This window comes from Gobio gobio, assembly GCF_949357685.1.
Source record: "Gobio gobio genome assembly, chromosome: 23".
Lineage (NCBI taxonomy): Eukaryota > Metazoa > Chordata > Actinopteri > Cypriniformes > Gobionidae > Gobio > Gobio gobio.
The window spans coordinates 36,344,225-36,364,847 of NC_137119.1; the positions used below are offsets into that span (position 1 = coordinate 36,344,225).

At 36.8% G+C, this 20,623-nt stretch overlaps 3 protein-coding genes across 3 annotated transcripts in view; all 3 read right to left on the minus strand.

Moving 5' to 3' along the window:
• Window positions 1-1,407, minus strand: part of tmeff1b (transmembrane protein with EGF-like and two follistatin-like domains 1b) — a 33,833-nt gene extending 32,426 nt beyond the window's left edge. Inside the window, exon 1 of the mRNA XM_079805882.1 lies at window positions 619-1,407. Within this exon, the coding sequence (XP_079662008.1) occupies window positions 619-772 (154 nt within the window). The 5' untranslated portion in view covers window positions 773-1,407. The remainder of the gene's footprint in view (window positions 1-618) is intronic.
• A 6,521-nt stretch (window positions 1,408-7,928) lies between these two features.
• On the minus strand, window positions 7,929-17,858 carry cdk5 (cyclin dependent kinase 5). The gene is made up of 12 exons (XM_079805723.1): window positions 17,679-17,858; window positions 16,676-16,764; window positions 16,527-16,594; window positions 12,895-12,955; window positions 12,732-12,788; window positions 12,513-12,608; window positions 12,247-12,321; window positions 12,072-12,168; window positions 11,910-11,981; window positions 10,920-10,978; window positions 10,628-10,708; window positions 7,929-10,556 (listed from the first exon to the last, which is right to left on the minus strand). The coding sequence occupies exons 1-12, from the start codon at window positions 17,713-17,715 to the stop codon at window positions 10,470-10,472; spliced, it is 879 nt and encodes a 292-aa protein (XP_079661849.1). The 5' UTR covers window positions 17,716-17,858; the 3' UTR covers window positions 7,929-10,469.
• Window positions 17,859-17,963: 105 nt separating this feature from the next.
• Window positions 17,964-20,623, minus strand: part of abcb8 (ATP-binding cassette, sub-family B (MDR/TAP), member 8) — a 9,640-nt gene continuing 6,980 nt past the window's right edge. Inside the window, exons 13-16 of the mRNA XM_079806099.1 lie at window positions 19,344-19,477; window positions 19,088-19,235; window positions 18,623-18,873; window positions 17,964-18,526 (exon numbers count right to left, since the gene is read on the minus strand). Coding sequence (XP_079662225.1) covers window positions 18,443-18,526; window positions 18,623-18,873; window positions 19,088-19,235; window positions 19,344-19,477 — 617 coding nt within the window. The 3' untranslated portion in view covers window positions 17,964-18,442. The remainder of the gene's footprint in view (window positions 18,527-18,622; window positions 18,874-19,087; window positions 19,236-19,343; window positions 19,478-20,623) is intronic.

A 20,623-nucleotide genomic window follows, 5' to 3' on the forward strand; every position in this document is an offset into this window, starting at 1 on the left:
ATAAATAAGATCACAACACCATGCAAGGCTTTCCAAACAGGCCTTGAGCCTGAGAGCCCCCCATCGGTCACCATACGGGACAGTGCAGACAGCAGGGCTCACTGTTGCCTTCCCAAGCCGCATGCAGGATTAACATGTGGCTTAAACATTACAATTGGCCTATCTTTGCCCACAGAGAAAGAACCATACGCATAGCTATAAAAAAGCCAAGCATAATCCCGTTTATTAAAACCGGTTTCCCTAGTTTATGAGAATTTGTGTCCACCACAGCCCCCTGATGAGAGTGATGTTATAGGGTGGGGTTCACGCTTTCCTTTATACTGTCTCACCTGATCTGGTGCATCAAAAGATGGATGCCTGCCTTCAGCCCATGCACACCCATTCAAATAGGAGTTAATATATGCACACTGATCAAAATAGCCCCATGCATCAGTTTATTTGACAGGAACACATCGGTAGTTTCATTTTAGCATCCCTACACTCCCTGCATCTCTCCAGAGGCCATGCTTTGAATCTCCATCTTCAAGATGCACACAGCAATTGTGCAATATCTGCAACAAAGATACAAAGTGAGCATGCATTTCTTTCCATGCAAAATATGAAACAGTGAATGCATACCTAGACAGCCTTTTCCTTTGCCGGACACACAGTCGGCGTTCTGCGGGTGGGATGACTGGACGGATCCCAGCGCTGGGCTGAGGATGATGGTCAGCAAGCAGAACACAGACAGTTCTGGTCCGGTCCTCCTTAACAGCCCGGTGCCCACCGACATGATGTATCTGTGTCTCCTCTTTGACCTGTTAAATAAATGTGCAGGGGAACAAAAGAGGAGCAATCTGTGGATGATGCGGAAGATATTCCAATGTTTCCCCTTTAAAACGTGTTTGTGTCCCAGAAAGGCCGACTGAGCCTTGTGAGCATCCCTCCGGTTAAAAACAGCCTCGCATTTCGATCACAGCAAGCTCATTTGCACGGGTTCGCTGTTGTGTGTGTTGCATGAGCTCGTGCGCGTCTCAATAACAGCTCGCGGATGCCTCTCGTTCTGTCTTTGTGTGCATCTCTCGCGCGTCTGTTTCACTAGAGGTGAGGAAAAGCCGACGCGTATCGCTTGTTGTGCGCCCTTTAGAAAGCGTTCGCTCTCCGTTCTCTTTACGAGCCTTTCGTTTCGGGGCAATATCGTGAATCTCCTTGCCCAAAATCCCAACAACAAAGGGTCGGCACGGATGGGTTGCAGTCACGTGACTCCTGAACCACCTCCCCCAATTCCCGGAGGAAATGCAGGACCCCTGAAAATCTGCAAGCTTACAGTTGGGACATTATTAGTATGCAGTTCAGTTCATTTTCCTTAGGCAATCATATGTGTGTGTGTGTGTGTGTGTGTGTGTGTGTGTGTGTGTGTGTGTGTGTGTGTGTGTGTGTGTGTGTGTGTGTGTGTGGTGGACTTGTGGAATTAGTTGTATTAGGCTAATATTAATTAATCATTTTATTTTTCATTTGATGTTTACACAGCAGTGTTATTTTAGTACTATTACCTATTATAATTTTAAAATAATATTTTTGAATAATATTTAAATTTTACATTTTCCGTTTTAATTTAAATTTTTAGTTAAATTGTTTTTTACAAAAGATTTCAAATTTGTTATTAATTTTTATTTCAGTTTAATGTTGCTTGAGATTAAATACGTTTAAGTTTTTACATACTTTATTTTATTTCTGTTATTGTTAATTTTATTTAAATGAATGAAATGATAAGATTTTTAGTTTTAGTATTAGTTAACGATAATAACCATGTTACACAGTAAAAAATAAATAGGCTATGTATTAACTAACATGATACATTTGTTAGAGCATTTATTAATCTTTGTTAATATTTGAAAATACAACTGTTCATTGTTTGTTCATGTTAGTTCACAGTGCATTAACTAATATTAACAAATACAACTTTTAATTTTAATAATGTATTAGTAAATGTTGAAATTAACATTTTTAAGATTAATAAATTAAGATTAATAAATTATATATTAGCCTACATAACCATAGTATATACCTTTTTTCATATTATTTTTTTCACTTAGATACTTCCAAATTACTATTGTTATAAATAAAATATATTCAAATTTTTTTTTACCTAAAATCATTTATTTAATTTGTATTATTATTATTATTATTATTATTATATTTTCTGTTTTTTATTTCCCTTTTAGTTCTTTAAAAAAAATTACTTTATGTAATTATTATACTTTTGTGGTACTTTTTATGGACTTCACACAGTCATCATGAACTGTCACTGTACAGAATAGAGCTGTAAATAAGGACATTTCTTTAACTAGCCAGGGTTCACAAAATAGCTGTGCATGCTCTGTTGCAAATGCTGTGATTTGCTGACATTCATAATGATGCAATAGTCAAAAGGTTTCAATAATTTGTTTTGAAATGCAGATTAATGCATTATTTCCCCAAGATGCAATAAACACATCATTTACTTAAGAACTGTGACCTATTATGACGTTTTATGTTGTTTAATGACAGCTCCATTTAAATGCTGTTTGTCGTTATAATATACAATACACACAAGGGGCCATTAAAGGATTAAAATACAAACAATGCATGCAGTAATATGCAGTAAATCCTCATGAAATGTGGTTGGTTTTTAACCTTTATAAATATGTAGCCTAATTGCAGATGCACCATATCTAAATGCTTTTGCTGCAGGGTTGTTAATCATAATTTGGTCCGGATGCTCCAGCTGCACCAGTGGTGTCGATATTGATCCTGAGGCCAAACAAGTACACTATTGATCTCACAGACAGACATTTAATAGACTGAGTTACAAAAACCAGACAATCACTGCCGCTCAACCAGTATGTGAGCGGTTTATATTCCTCCAAACTAGCTTTTTTAAAATAACCTCACAATTGCATTATTGCATCAGTGAGTTTCCCTTTTCCTTTAGTGTGTAATGTATCTGTGTGTGCAAGAGCAGCAAAGTAAAGCTCCCACAAAGCGATTTACTCTAGAACATGGATCCAGAGCTGCCTAAAATGCCTTGATTGAGGTCCAGATATCAAATGTGCTCATCACAATGTGAAATATTAGCATAATGCCTGTCCAAAGAAAGGCATACACAAAGAAAGAAGGCAAGGTTTCAATGAACTAAAGTGATGTCACTGTGTTTGGATGTGAAAGCAGCTTCTGATCGATTGTCTTGATCATCCGCATCTTCAGAATCCAACTGACCTGAACTGATGCAGTAAAACCGACATTATAAACTGCAGTTTACAACTGACTAAAAAGCCTTGATTATGGTAAGGGGCGTTACATAATCACAACGCACTGGATCTGCTGGCCAATCAGAGCACTCTGAGCTTTTCGGAAGGAGGGGCTTTGTAGAAATCCGCGGGTTTCAGACAGACTGGGAATAGAGGAGCTGCAATGTGGACAAATGTCCATCATGCTCATGTTTTGAGCATTCAATTATGTTAACCTATTCTATTAAACACAATCAACAAAATAATGAACTTTTAAAAAATAGCATCATATGACCCCCATGTGAGTAACTTTTGTTCTGCTTGTGTGATTACAGTGTTGTAATAACTTCATTCTGCTGTCTAAAGTGGCTGCAGAGTCTGTGCTGTTAAACTTATATAGAGCTAAATGAAAACGTTAGCATCACTAAGCCACCAACTGTAAATACTCTATCAGTTCTGGTTTATTTTGCAATTTTAATGTTACTATGGAAGATTCATTTGTCAGATTGTCAAGTAACCTTAATGGCGTCTATTGATTTCTAAATGTAGTCTGCTTTTAGCAGCACGCACACTTGCATATATAGTGCATACTCACTGCATCATTACTCAGTTCATATTGATCATTCACTGTCACAGAATTTGATTTGGTGTATAATATGTAATAAAGTGACAAATTATTTTCAAAAAGAAGAAATAAGCTAAATAAAAACATTACTGCAAAATAATTATTGTAGTATATGTTGTCTAAGGATACAAACATACATTTCAGGGTTTGTTAAAGGTGCACTATGTAACATTTTTGCAGTTAAGTATCCAAAAACCACTAGGCCAGTGTTATATATTTTGTTAATTTGAGTACTTACAATATCACAAATGTTTCCAACTATTTGTAAATCGTGAGAAAATTGCTATTTTATCCAAGGAACCAGGACGTGTGAGGGAGTCGCCTGTCGTCATATCTGCGTTCCCTTCAGTTTCTCAGTTTTATTTTGCAGAAACGCTTTACTCTCACTGCAGTGTGAACAAGTGTCATAGCAGCCGCCAAGCGAACGCACAGAGTAACGTCATAACATCGTTTTTAACACACTCAGATGTATCTAATATGATAAACAGAGCTGCGTTACCTCATACTCATGACCGGAAAAGCGGAGATGGCGCCTGCGACTGTGGCATAATAAAAGTCCCGCTGCTCGCGAGGCGTGTGTTGCGTTCATCTCATTAGCAATCGCTCCTGCGGCCTTGCTCAGCTCCACAACACTCGGTCCTGCTCTGCTTCATACTACAGTAACGTTAATAATCACATCCATGAACATGATTTCTGCCCGAGTCCTATCCCGATTCTTTTCCACCGGCTGTGAGGTGAAGACCACATGTCCCAAGAGTCTGTGCTCAAACATGGCATCATCAAACTACGCTTTTGTTTTGAATAGGCGACCTCTAGTGGACGGAAATGTTACATAGTGCACCTTTAAAAGGAGAGATCTCATTATAAAACGTTCGCGTAAATGATGTGTAGAATTATTTCATAGAATCATCTTTTATCCATCCAGCCATTAAAGGGGATCTATTATGCCCCATTTTATAAGATGTAATATAAGCCTCAGGTTTTCTCGGAATATGTCTGTGAAGTTACAGCTCAAAATACCCCACAGATCATTTATAATACCATTTTTGAGTAGAAGGAAAATCATTGCTGTTTTGGTGCATGTATCTTTAAATGCAAATGAGCTGCTGCTCCCCGCCCACTTTCCAGAAGAGGGTGGAGCCTACAGCTCGTGCCTCCGATACTCTGCCTGAAACTAAAACATCTGTGTTTGGTTTTGATTATCATCTCTATTGCGGTCACGTGACATTGCAGTTCTTCATCATCATGAAAGTTTATTATCTGCATGCGTTTTAAAGCCATATCATCTAAAATTCTGACATACGGTTTTCTAAACACACAGAAAGATGGCTGTCAGACGGTGCATCCCATGATTAGTATAGTTCTCTTTCACATCTTATTGCGCTTAAACTGTCAAATACACACAAGGTTACGTCAAACAAAATTCAGATGAACAGTCGGTTATTATTGTGAAAATAAACAGCAAGTAAAGAAATCACATGTGTATATTTTATGATCCTAAACCTTGTTGAAAGCCTTAAAGGATGGGGATGTGCCAACTCCATATTAAACCCTACGGATTAAGAATGGGATGTCATTAAAGTTCATGTGCATGTAAAAGCAGGCGTCCCAAAACGTTTGGCAATATAGTGTATCATGAAACTCATTATTCCTATTTGATACAAATTTCTAGGCCCTCTAAATTATCAACATGATCAAAACTTTGCTGAAAAACCTGTTGTACAACAGATAATACTTTTTCAGCAAGTAAAAAGCCTTTTGGTATAATTCTAGAAAAATCTGTCTTCAGATCGAGGTACATTTGTCTTTGTCTTTGATCATAAAACTATAAGCATTTAAATATGATCTTACTAAGGAATACTATGTTGTGAGATATAGTGACAACTGATGTTATACATATTTCATGTAAGAAGCCTGATATACTTTTATAAATATCTCATTGATTTACATTACAATCAGAATTTCATCTTACTTTTTGGCCATACAAATATCAATATCTGCATCAAATTGCATAATATTGCAATATATATTATCCTATATCATATGAGCCATACAAGCTTGGCGTATCAAATATGATACACAACAAAGACACTTTTGTGTTAGATAATTCAAAAAAAAAAATTCAATAAACTGCTGAATTAAAAACAAATCAATTTTTCTGACTAATATTTCATGACAGGCTTTACAGGGTTAATGGCGAAATTTTTTTTTTTAAAGGAACATCTGATGTATTTAATCACAAGGCAACTTAGCAAGATCATGCAGCGCCACCACCAGGTCCTAAACAAAATCTATGAAGTCAGCTTAACCCTTATCCGACAAAAAAGACAGCAAACCATGATGAGCCATGTTACCTTGTTTGCCCTCTTGGGATGGAGGAAATCCAATAAAGGTTGACAAAGTAATCCAGAACAGGACAAGAACCCAAGCAAGGTGCTAAATTAGTACTAGATGGGTGGTATGACATTTGCTGAGCTTCCCACCTCCAAAGACGACAAGAAAATATGTGAAACAAACTTTACAACCGTGAAGGTTTATGTCCATTAGTGGATGCCAAGTCCTCCATATTAAAGGTTTGTACACCCAAAAATGAAATTTCTGTCATTAATTTCTCACCCTCATGTCGTTCCAAACCTGTCGTTTGATGAAATCTGAGACCTCTCTGACCCCCATAGACAGCTATTTAATTACCACTTTCAATGCCTTTGTCTTGCTGTATTGTGCTAATTTAGCAAAATCCTCTGCTGAAGTCTATTTCTTATATAGATAATCTACACATGCGTCTAACTACGGTTGCAGAAGCTCTCGAATGTTCAGTATGGCACGACTTAGCAGGCCATTGAAACGGCTGTCATCAATGTCATCAGCTGACATTAAAAAGTTACCATAGTAAAAGCAAAAACATTAAAATTACCATAGTAAAAACGTAAAATAATGAGTTAATATAAAAACCCCACAATCCAACACATTCTCACCTGTTAAAGGTTGTCCCACTTCTTCTGGAATTTAAATATTGGCGGTTTCACAACCAGAAGCTCCTAGCATCCTAGATTCTTTCTGTGAGTGACAGTGCGCTGACCTTCGTAAGATGGCGGGCGTGCCTATGTGTCTGGAATGGTTGAATGAGACATTATTCATATATATTCATAGGCTGTAGGAGACTGACACAGACAAGAGGAAATTGTTGAATAAAGTCGTTATTTTTGTTTGTTTTTTGCGAACAAAAAGTATTCTCGTCGCTTCATAAAATTAAGGTTGAACCACTAGAGTCACATGGACTATTTTAACAATGTTTTTACTACCTTTCTGAACCTAGAAAGTGTTAATTAAATAGCTGACTATAGAGGGGTCAGAGAGCTTCGGACTTCATCAAAACTACCCTAATTTGTGTTCATAAGATGAAGGAAGGTCTTGCGGGTTTGGAACGACATGAGGGTGAGGAATTAATGACAGAATTTTCATATTTGGGTGAACTAACTCTTTAAAGGTGCAGTAAGCGATTTCTGAGAAACTCAGTTGAAAGTGGATTGTAGCCAATCAGCAGTAAGGGGGTGTACACACATAATGGGGGTGCCTGTATTGCATAGGCCCAGTCCCAAATGGCACCCTAAACCCTCGTGGTCTTCCTACGAGTCTGTACTTTCATGACGTAACGCCGCTTTGACTGTCGGAAAGAAGTCTGCTGCGGAGCTCACACCAGTGCGGGCTTGGCAGAAGTGCACATCGACTGCAAAGGGGGCGCTCGCGAGCACCCTTCTGAGATCTAAAATGACAAATGGGACACCCTGCGGACACGCACATGCAGCAGCCACTGTAAGTCCACAAGACCGAAAGTGCATATGAAATGTGCCTTTGAGACAGGGCCATAGCATGTTCACCAATTTGGGGGCGGAGCTATAAAGATAGGGGGGTGATCCATTTGGATAGGAGCGTGTTTGTTTTGGTAACTTCAAATTTGTTTCTCTGAAATCAAGAGCATTAAAGTTAAATATCTGTGCAACAGCCCATCGTTCCTGATTTCATTCATGCATGCTAAACACATATGAGACTGTTTAGAGAAAACATTTTTAATAATCTGGTGCAGTTCTTCAAACAGATTTTACATATGGTTTACAGATAATCAAAGTACACTATGAAAAAAAAAAATCAGGTGTTGTCTTGATGCAGGGTTGCAAAAAAGAATTCTGCTACATTCTTGATAACGTATAAGGTTGTTTTCACACATTACTTACAAGCCTGACGCTAATATCCAATATATGCACTAAAGCAACATTTATTTTTGTCTCTGTAACAAATCTTATATTGTTTATAATAATAAGAATAATGTTTAGTAGGCTAGGTATATCATGAAATCTGTCACCATGTCAGGAATGGTCCCTTACCGAGCCTGCAAATACACCTAATTTGAAACTTAAGCCGATTGATTCATCACATATTATAAGAATAAATAAAAGCATTTTCACACGGTGTTTAAAAAAAACTGAAAAATGCAACCACTCACTATCTCAAAGCAATCTTAACCGTTTTCAGATAACTATAGTACTTCAAATCAATAACATAAAATCATTATGAAAGGTCTGAAAGTTGAGATGTGGATTTATGTTCTCTAACAATGTACATCTACTACAGCTGAGGAGAGAAGCAAAGCTAAAGAAGGGAACATTGAATTTTATCTTATATTTCACAGACTTCAGGGCCATCTGGATGTAAATGATCCAATGACTCAACTCTTCCATAAGGTAAATGTGCAACATCTGACGAAATGTAATGACAACACTGGCATGCATTGAAATATGAATGCTTTAAATAGGAGGCCTTATGAGAAGATTGTTCTTTTACACATAGCTATTGCTCCGGCTGTTGAAGGCAATTTCTGTGGTCCACTATACAAAAAAAGCTTTTCTTAATCTATGTGAAAACATTTGAATCCAAGCAGCTTATTCTAAAAAAAAGTCAGTTTGAAATACTAGATTTGCTTAAATTTGGGGGGGACAAAAAACACAATTCGGATAATTGTTTAAAATCACAGCTAAAATCTCATTCATAGAAAATGGCAAAATTAGTCCCACAATAAGGACTCTACTCTTTTTTTCCCCGACCTATATCTCACCAAAATGTACAACACAAAAGTCACTTTTTCTTAAAAATACTATATATTGTAACATGCTAAATCAAGTATGTGTGCTGTACCTTATTAAATGATACTGCTGATTTGATCTTTAACAAATAAAAAAAGAAAACGCTGCTTTCAGTAGTCTTCACGGCAGCTTTTGTAAACGAAGCAGTTTTGGCAATCAACTAAATAAATCACAGAGTCAGGACTGAAGTTTTGGTGACTGAAAGTGATGATCAGCAGAGACGTTTAAAGGAACATGCCGACTTTTTGGGACTTTATCCCCCAGAGTTAGATAAGTCCATACATACCATTCTCATCTCCATGTGTGCCATAACTCTGTCTGACGCACCCACCGCTAGCCTAGCTTAGCACAAAGACTGGAGGTAAATGGCTCCAGCTAGCCTAGCTTAGCACAAAGACTGGAGGTAAATGGCTCCAGCTAGCCTACTGCTCAATAAGTGACAAAATAACGCCAACATTTTCCTATTTACATGATGTGATGTGTATAGTTACATCGTGTACTAAGACCGAGGGAAAATTAAAAGTTTCAGATTTTCTAGACTGATATGGCTAGGAACTATACTCTCATTCCTGCGTAATAATCAAGGAACTTTGTGCTGTACCATGGGTGCAGCGGCGCAATGATATTACACAGTGCCTGAAAATAGTCCCCAGCACACTCCCTGTGTAAGGAGGTTGTCACCTTGGTTATGTTGACGGAAGTTAGCCTATTTTCAGGCGCTGTGTAATATCTCGCTGCTTCAACCATGGTATGGCACAAAGTTCCTTGATTATTACGCAGGAATGAGAGAATACTTCCTCTAGAAAACTTTTCATTTTCCGTCGGTCTTAGTACACGATGTAACTACACACATCACAACATGTAAATAGGAAAATGTTGGTGTTATTTTGTCACTTATTGAGCAGTAGGCTAGCTGGAGCCATTTACCTCCAGTCTTTGTGCTAAGCTAGGTTAACAGTGGGTGTGTCAGACAGAGTTATGGCACGCACGGAGATGAGAATGGTATGTATGGATTTATCTAACTCTGGGGGATACAGGGAATAAGCTAAAGTCCCAAAAAGTTGCCGTGTTCCTTTAAACTACAGTTCACCCAAAAATAAAAACCTGGTTTTCATTTACTCACCCTCAAGTTGTTCCCACCTGTATGCGGAGGAATATTCATGCAGCTTATTTCCATGTTCATTTTGGGGTGAACTGTTCCTTTAAGACCACACTAATATAATAAAGGTATTTTTGGAGACTCTAGTCAAGCACATGGTTTATGTAGGATAATAGCACCTCACTCTGTCACTATCGTAATCATATGATCAAATCATAAACTTTAAGGGGGAGGAGTGTTTCACGGTCCCTCTTTCAAGCAGGTGTGAGCGGAATTGAAAGCTGGAGGTGTTGAAGGGTTTTCACGAGGTAAGACTGGCCCATCATCTGTTCCTAAATAAACTTGTGGTGATCTGACATTTAGGGAGGGCAGAAATCGGCAAAGTAAGGGTGCTGAAGGGCTTCCTCTGCTGAAATTCGCTGTACTGGATTGCATTTCAGAAGATTCTGCAAACACAGAAAAATCCAGCTGAATCATGAAGCAGGAATGAATTGTTTCCACAAAGAGAATATTGTACCTGTAGAAGGTCTCTGCCGGTGCTGCTGAGTTTTGGGACCACATTCACAAGCGATGTAGTAGCTGGGTACATTGGGTACGGCTATCAAAAAAATTTTTGTTAAAAATAAAACAAAAGAGAAAGGAATGCAGAATAAATGTATGAAAATAAAGCAAGGCTTAATGAAATAGCCAATTGGATTACTTATACATTCTAACCCTTTCCTCATGTTATTGTGTGCAAAATATTATGATCTGCCCCGTTCTTGCAATGAATATCTTTCTGCCAGCATTTAGATGAATAAATGTTGTACCTTATAATCTGGAAGTTTATTCATAGTCTGCCATTGTTCTTCTGTCGGTGTTCCCAGCAATGTGCCAAAATGTTAAAGTTAATCAACTCAATGGCAACTTGACTTAATGTGCCAAGTTGCTACTTGCATTGCTTGGCAACTTAAACATATTACGTATAATTATATTACTGTGGAGCCCCTAAAGGGACATGGTGTTGGAAGAAAATATTAGATAGATATAACACATACATACAAACACACACTGTACACACAAATTAATGAAAATTTGAAATGTTGCCTTAACAAGTAACTGAATAAAGGGTTAGTTCACGCAGAATTAAAGATATATTTATGAAATCGGAGAGATATCTGTCCCTTCATTAACAGCTACGCTACTGAAACTTTGACGCCTCAAAAGTTCATAAAGAGATTGTAAAACTAATCCATATGACTTGCACGTTTTAGTCCAAATTTTCTGAAGAGACTCGATCTCTTGATATGATGAACAGATTTAATTTAGGCTTTTATTCATATAAACATTGATCAACAATTTGGACTAAACCGCTCAATTCATATGGATTAGTTTTACGATCTCTTTATGAACTTTTTGAAGCTTCAAAGTGTGCTGTCAATGAAGGGCAGAAAGCTCTCAGATTTCATAAAAAAAACAATTCATTTGTGTTCTGAAGATGAACAAAAGTCTTACGGGTTTGGAACGACATGATGGTGAATAAATTACAATTTTCATTTTTGGGTGAACTAACCCTTTAAATTGAAGTCGAAGCACTACAATCACTGAAATAAAAATAATAATAACAATGAAACAAAATTGTAATAATAATAATTGTATAAGTAACAAAATTACAAAATATTAAAAATAATTATAAATACACATCAAAATAATAAAACTATTGTACTATAATAAACAGTACTAAAATAGCATGCATATAATGCATGCATTTATGAAGATTCACAGTTCAAACCAAAACCAATCAACTAAGTGTAAAGGATATCTAAAGATCCTCTTTAGCTGGTCGTCCACGTCATTACCAGGAAATAAGGGCCGTCCTGCATTTGCAAGTTCTAAAAAAAAATTATGCAGAAAAACAAATTCACATTCTACAAGAAAAGTTACTACTACTAGTTCTACAAAAAAGAGAGAGCTCTTCCTACCTGCAAATATACACCCTGCAGACCACATGTCAATAGAGGTAGAGTATAGCTTAGCACCAAACAGCACATCCGGTGGCCTGTACCACAACGTCACCACCTGAAGCCAATCAACATGACGTGAGGAACAGGCAAACGCTGAAAAAGACCAAGCTGCATCTGAAGCCGTGTAGCTTACCTCAGCAGAATAACACCGTACAGGTATTCCAAACGCTCTGGCCAAGCCAAAGTCAGCTAACTTCAGTTCACCGTTCTGATGACAACAGAATAATACAGATTTAAAAAGTGTTTTTGGGGAGTACAATAGAAATAAAGGAACATGGAGCATGTTTGGGTTACACCAACAAAATTCAAACCTGATCTTAGAGTCATATATCGCAAACCTGCGACACTAAGCATGAATAATAAATATTCAATATCAAGCACTTTCAGTCTTTAACTTACTCTGTTGATGAGCAGATTTTGTGGTTTAAGGTCTCGATGGAGAACATTTCGGCTGTGGCAGAAGGCAAGACCCTTCAATAACTGGTACATAAAGGACTGCAAGGAGACAATTAAAACGGCATTATCTGATACTTCAAATATTAAAAATGTTAACAAGAGATGCTCTTCGGTGACACATTCTTTTCAGGGCCTCGTACAGATTTTAAAAACAAATCAAACCTTGACAATCTCTGGATCCAAGTCACCATTACAGCTGTCAAAGTATTTCTTCAAATCCTGTTCACAAAAACACAAATTGTTACAAAACACACATTGATCTCATGAGACTCAAGCAGCAAGATCATTAGAAACGGCAAATGATGATGCAGGCACTTGCTCCTACCTGATCGCAGTACTCAAACACTAATGTGAGCTTCTTATCACTGTGAAGGACGTCATGCAACCTACAAGAACAAGTAGCTGTTGTTAAAGAGTTAGTTCACACAAAAATGACAATTATCCCATCATTTACTCGCCCTCAAGCCATCCTAGGTGTATATAACTTTCCTCTTTCAGACAAATACAATCGGAGTAATATAAAAAAAATATCCTGGCTCTTCCAAGCTTCATAATGGCAGTGAATGGTACCTGAGATTTTGATACCCGAGAAAAATATCCATATTTGTAACTTTATAAACTATAATCACTGGCTTCCGGTAACGGCGTACGCGAGTCTAGTTCCAGCAGAAGAGTGACCTCTGACCCGATGGTGTAGGAGTAGCACATGTTTAGGTGAGAGTAGACGCCTCTCACGGTTCAAACAAATAGAGCTGGGCAACAAACTCGAACTCCTCCTTTTAGACTTCTAATTTGTGACTGGTGTTTTGTTTGCGTTGGGTCAGAGGACTCTCTTCACCGGAACTAGACTCACATATGGCCGTTACCGGAAGCCAGTGATTATAGTTTATAAAGTTACAAATATGGATATTTTTCTTACACAAACCCATCGCTTCTCTTCAGAAGGTCTTTATTAAAGAGTTTGTTCACCCAAAAAGGAAAATACTGTCATGAATCACCCTCATGTTGTCTCAAACCCGTAAGACCTTCGTTCATTTTATGAACACAAATGAAGATATTTTTTGATGAAATCCGAGAGCTCTCCGACCCCTCATTAGACAGCTATTTAATTAACGCTTTCAAGGTCCAGAAAGGTAGTAAAAACATTGTTAAAATAGTCCAAGTGTCTCCAGTGGATCAACCTTAATTTTATGAAGCGACGGGAATACTTGTGTGCAAAAACAAACAAAAATAATGACTTGATTCAACAATTTCATTCTGGCCTGTGCCAGTCTCCTACGCAGCTTTTATGTTGCATCTCCCGCGCATGCGTCGTGGTGCTCACGTGAACAGCATCGGCTGCCGTAGATCTCGAGAGCGCTGCACTCACTGTTTACAACATACACTGCGCTGGAGACTGACATAGGCCAGAACGAAATTGTTGAATAATGATGTTATTTTTGTTTACTTTTTGAGCGCAAAAACATTCTTGTTGCTTCATAAAATTAAGGTTGAACCACTGGAGTCACATGGACTATTTTAATTATATTTATACTGCCTTTCTGGACCCTACATTTACATTTAGTCATTTATCAGACGCTTTTATCCAAAGCGACTTACAAATGAGAGCAATAGAAGCAACTAAAACAGTTAAATTAAATTCAGATAAAACGGAGGTGTTACTTATTGGTCCAAAAAATTGCCCACAAAACCTCTCACAATACAACTTTAACTTGGAAGGATGTCCTGTCGCTTTATCCACTACAGTAAGAGACCTGGGTGTTATATTAGACCGCAACTTGTCTTTCGAAAGTCATATTTCATATGTTACAAGAACGGCATTTTTCCACCTTAGAAACATTGCCAAGCTACGTAACATGCTATCTATTTCTGATGCAGAAAAGTTAGTTCATGCATTCATGACCTCGAGACTAGATTACTGTAATGCTTTATTAGCTGGTTGTCCTGCATCATCGATAAACAAACTACAGTTAGTCCAAAACGCAGCTGCTAGAGTTCTTACTAGGTCAAGAAAATATGATCATATAACACCAATTTTATCATCCCTACACTGGTTACCTATTAAGTTCCGTATCAATTACAAAGTATTGCTACTGACCTATAAAGCCCTAAATGGTTTAGCTCCAGTGTATTTAACTGATCTTTTATCGCCCTACAATCCATCGCGCTCTTTAAGATCACTAAACTCGAGGCTTCTGGTCATTCCTAGGATATCTAAGTCCACTAAAGGAGGGAGGGCATTTTCACATTTAGCTCCTAAACTCTGGAATAGTCTTCCGGATATTGTTCGAGGTTCAGACTCGCTGTCCCAGTTTAAAACTAGATTAAAGACGCATCTCTTTAGCCAAGCATTCACATTATAAATAAGTTTTATACTACAGTTAAATCGCACCAACAGCATTAATATTCTGAACAGCAGCTATGCTAATTATTTCCCATCTGCTTTTCTGTTGTTATCTCGGGACACTAGTCCCGAGGTAACTAGTTCGTCAGCTCCAGTTTGTATCCAGCCTCTGATGGAGACTTCAGATGCCCCTGTGATGAGACGACTCGACGCCTGTGAAGAGACGACTCAACGCCAGCGTTGTTATGGCCTAAAATAATACATGATTGATTAACTTATCCTAACATTTTTCTTTAACATTCTCTTTTCTAACATTTTTCAATGTACATTTATGAAATGCACTTTCTGTGAAGCTGCTTTGAAACAATGTGTATTGTGAAAAGCGCTATACAAATAAATTTGAATTGAATTGAATTGAATTAAGGGCAACAATACGGTATGCAAGTGCTGTAAAACGTCTCAGTTAATCTAGCACAACTAGCCTTGAAAGTGTTAATTAAATAGCTGTCTATGGAGGGGTCAGAGAGCTCTCGGATTTCATCAAAAATATCTTCATTTATGTTCATAAGATGAAGGAAGGTCTTACCTGACATGAGGGCGAGTAATTAATAACAACATTTTAATCTTTGGGTGAACAATCCCTTTAACCCCCTGGAGGCGTGTGGATTACTTTTATGATGGATGGATGCACATTTTTTGGGCTTCAAGTAGTAGTAGTATTTAAGTAGTATCAGCATCACTGGCTATTACATGACAGATATACATTTAACATTTAACAACATAATTTCATAATTACAATAAAAAAAACATTTAAAAAACAAACAAACAATAATAAGTACATGTACAAAATGAGTAAAATTTTATAAAAGATTCTTTAAATGTACTTGTGCTAAAATTTTTCAAAGATTTTCTGGATCTTGATACATCTTTTCCTAACCACTGAATTGATTTCAAATCGTTTTTTATTTGGACCTTCTATCCATTTTGCTTGATTAAGGAATTTAGTCTATGTGCGAGGGTGGGATCTGGCATTCTCTGATTCTTTTCGCAAGAACTTGTTTTGCAACTTTTTGGGCTTCAAAATCCAAGTTACCATTCACTGCCATTATAAAGTTTGGAAGAGCCAGGATATTTTCTAATACAACTGTGATTGTGTTTCGGCTGATGGAAGAAAGTCATATACACCATGGCTTGAGGGAGAGTAAATTATGGGATCATTTTAATATTTGGGTCAACTAACCCTTTAATGCAGCTTAAGACAAGCGGTGCCATTTCTATTTCATCACTATTTATTTATTTATTTATTTATGTATTTTATATATCCATATATATATATATATATATATATATATATATATATATATATATTAAAATATAATTATTTTGAAATGCTTCTTTAAAAAAATAAATAAATACAACCAACCAAAACTGATTTTATATGGTTAAATATATTAATACGTCATAAAAAAAAACGTAATTTCTTTAAATAAATGGAAATCTTAACTAATTTAATAAAAAAAATATATATATATATAATACAAAATAGGAAATATAGACAGCAAATTCAATGCATGCTGTAAGCTTAAATATTCTAAATATGCAAACAAACATACCTTACAATGTTTTTATGCTTCAGTTCTTTCAGGAGGCAAATTTCTCGTAAAGCTGAACTTGGAACCCCCTGTCGTAGGATTGAAAATTAATGCGACAGTTTGCTTTTAATATGACATGCTTGTGCTTCACAGTCACATCCCTGTCTTACCTCATCATCATCATCCAATCTCACTCGTTTGAGGGCCACAATCTCATGTGTTTCTCTGTTTTTAGCTTTAAAAACGGTCCCATATGTACCTGGTGACAGGGTACAAAAATCAAGCAAGCAGAGGGGAATAAAAAACAAGACAGATTAGTCTGACTTCAAGGAATGAGTTAGAAAAATCACTGTAGAGATATGATAAGTTGGTAAAATGTCAATATGAAGAAAACAAACCCTCAAATGGGTGTGGTCTAGCGGCAAACCTTCCATTAAAATTGCCAGGTAGAATAAGTTTCAAATAATACTTTAATTCTTAGTTTGATTAGCAGGTCAACGGTTCACCCTTGTCACGATGTAACCGTTACTTTTCTCAACATCCTTCAGAATAGACCAATCCCTGTCGTTTTTTATTTTTGAGACGATTTATTAAAGATTCTTGCCGCATATTTTATCTATCTATAACTCAAGCACCCATTCGTTTAAATTAGTATAGTGTCCTTGTACAAATCTCGCTAATAAGTCAATAATCGTTCTGGTATTTGAATGTTGCTCAAAGGAGACATGCCGACTTTGAGCCTCCACGCGCCCCCTAGAGGAAGAGACGCTTTATGCCTCATAGAAATCAGCTACTAAGGTTTGCAGCTCAGTGAGAAGAATCAAAAGAAAAGCCTGCTAATGATGCTGCTATGAACAATGAACGACCAGTTTGATTCAAGATAATCAATGCAACAGCTCCATTTCCCTGAACAACAGCAGTGGCATCATTTAACAGGTGCGCAAATGCCGTTTTGATGCATTTCAAATCAGGTGCATGATCATCTCAACAGCTCAGAATGAGCTTGCTAGCTCTCGCTTAGACTTTAATCTCAACACACGCTTACGGAGGCATAATTCACAGCAGACTGTCAGACGCTATACACTCGATAACAGCAAACCTTCATGAGTGTTAATACTCTATAAATCTCCAATGCAGACACAGACATTCAGGCCAGACAATCCATTTACTCACCCTCTCCTATCTTCTCCAACTTCTCATACTTTTGCATGGTTTTAGCCAGTTACAATAGCTTTTAAATAAAGCGTCCTGGCTCCTTATTCCCCTACGTTTTAAAATAAAGGTTTAAATAATACAGCTGATTACTGTCGTTTTTCATCAACAAGGGGCGTAGTACGCAACATGAACAGCAATAAGGGTTTCAAGATGGCGATTTACTGAGACGCACTTCAAAATAAAAGCGTCATTTGTAAGTGGCATGATTCTGGGTGGATAATACATACTTTAAATAATAAAGTTAAAATGAAAAAAATTTTGTTTAATATTTTAGCATTTTATAAACATATTTTCTAACTAACATAGATAAAATAAACAGTTAGGGGAATGCAGGAAGAAAATACTTTTATTAAACCTAAATTTTCATGGAAGACAGGCAGAGTATCAACACAATGGTATTGATAAATAATTTATATTTCAAAATAAAATGTACATCTCATTTTATTGAAACCTTTTCATTTAAAAAAAGAAAAGATTAAAATACTTAAAATATCAGTCTAGAGTTTGGGGAAATAAAGCATTATTTAAAAACAGTATGGCTACCATTACACAACACTGACATTTATCTATGATACATAAAACAAACAAAAAACACAGAATATTCCCTAAAGCCCATTTGCTATGACAGAGCACCAAATAAAATGTTGTTTTTAAAAGATAACTTGAGATAATAATAATAAAAAAAAACCCTGGAAGTTAAATATGCTCAGTAATTCAGTATTTTATTTGTGACCATTGGATCGCTGTCTCTTTATAAGTTCAGCATACAGCCCTCCTTTGCTCAGTAATTCCAGGTGTGTTCCAGCCTTTGAAAACATAAATAATAAAACAAACATTAAACATCACAGTATGTTCCCGACATTCAGTATGTAAAGTCCTTCATTTGTAAAGTCCTTCCTAACCTCAACGATACGTCCATTGCTCATGACACAGATGAGATCGGCCGCCTGTATGGTGCTGAGACGGTGAGCGATGATCAGAACGGTGCGGCCCGTGGTGGCTCTGTCCAAAGCCTCCTGAACCACACGCTCAGACTCCGCATCCAGCGCACTGGTGGCTTCATCCAGAATCAAGATGCTGGGGTTTTTTATCAGGGCACGAGCGATTGCGATCCGCTGCTTTTGGCCCCCAGATAGAGTGACTCCACGTTCACCTAAAAATATATGAAAATGTATTTATTGTATTTTAAAATGTATTTTATTTCAGAAAACTGAAGAAGAAAAAGTTATTGTATTCACACTTCAAAATTACAGCTTTCATCTCACTTTATTGAAACCTTTTCCTTTAAAAAACAAATATTAAAATACTTTCAGTCTAGAGTTTGGGGAAGCAAAAAAGTGTTTATTTGAGTTTTTATCACTGCTTACCAACCACGGTGTTGTATCCATCTGGGAATCCTGTGATGAAATTATGAGCATTGGCTTGTTTGGCAGCAGCCGTGACCTCAGCATCTGTTGCACTGGGTTTTCCAAACCTGATATTCTCCATCACAGAGGTACCAAAAAGAACAGGTTCCTGTGATGAGGACAAAAAAGAATTATGATACCGATGTTCTATTTCACACATATTTTACAAATAGAAGCTGAAACGATCCAGCTCTCAGAGAGAGAGAATAATATGTACCTGACTAATGAACCCAATAACGTGTCCTCTTAACCAGGATGGGTCCAGTGTTCTGATGTCCAGCCCATCCAGCATCACCACTCCACCGCTGGGGTCGTAGAACCGCTCCAGTAAGGCGGCCACTGTGGATTTGCCTGCATTTAGAGGTAAATAAATTACTAATATTATACTAATAATAACAACAATAATAATATATTCACATGTGATGGGTGCAATAATTTGTATGTTGTGTTTCTGTGATAGATGCTTATTTAAAAAAAGAGAGAAAATACAGATAGACAGACAGACAGACAGACAGACAGACAGATAGATAGATAGATAGATAGATAGATAGATAGATAGATAGATAGATAGATAGATAGATAGATAGATAGATAGATAGATAGATAGATAGATAGATAGATAGATAGATAGATAGATAGATAGATAAATAGATAGATAGATGATATAAGGACAGACATACAGATAGATAGATAGATAGATAGATAGATAGATAGACAGACAGACAGACAGACAGACAGACAGACAGACAGACAGACAGACAGACAGACAGACAGATAGATAGATAGATAGATAGATAGATAGATAGATAGATAGATAGATAGATAGATAGATAGATAGATAGATAGATAGAAGGACGGACAGACAGACAGACAGACAGACAGATAGACAGGCAGATAGACAGGCAGACATACAGACAGATGGATGGATGGATGGATGATAGAAGGACAGACAGACAGATAGATAGATAGATGATGGATGGATGATAGAAGGACAGACAGACAGATAGATAGATAGATAGATAGATAGATAGATAGATAGATAGATAGATAGATAGATAGATAGATAGATAGATAGATAGATAGATAGATAGATAGATAGATAGATAGATAGATAGATGATATAAGGACAGACATACAGATAGATAGATAGATAGACAGACAGACAGACAGACAGACAGACAGACAGACAGACAGACAGATAGATAGATAGATAGATAGATAGATAGATAGATAGATAGATAGATAGATAGATAGATAGATAGATAGATAGATAGATAGATAGATAGATAGATAGATAGATAGATATATAGATAGATAGATAGATAGATAGATAGATAGATAGATAGATAGATAGATAGATAGATAGATAGATAGATGGATGATATAAGGACAGACAGACAGACAGACAGACAGATAGATAGATAGATAGATAGATAGATAGATAGATAGATAGATAGATAGATAGATAGATAGATAGATAGATAGATGGATGGATGG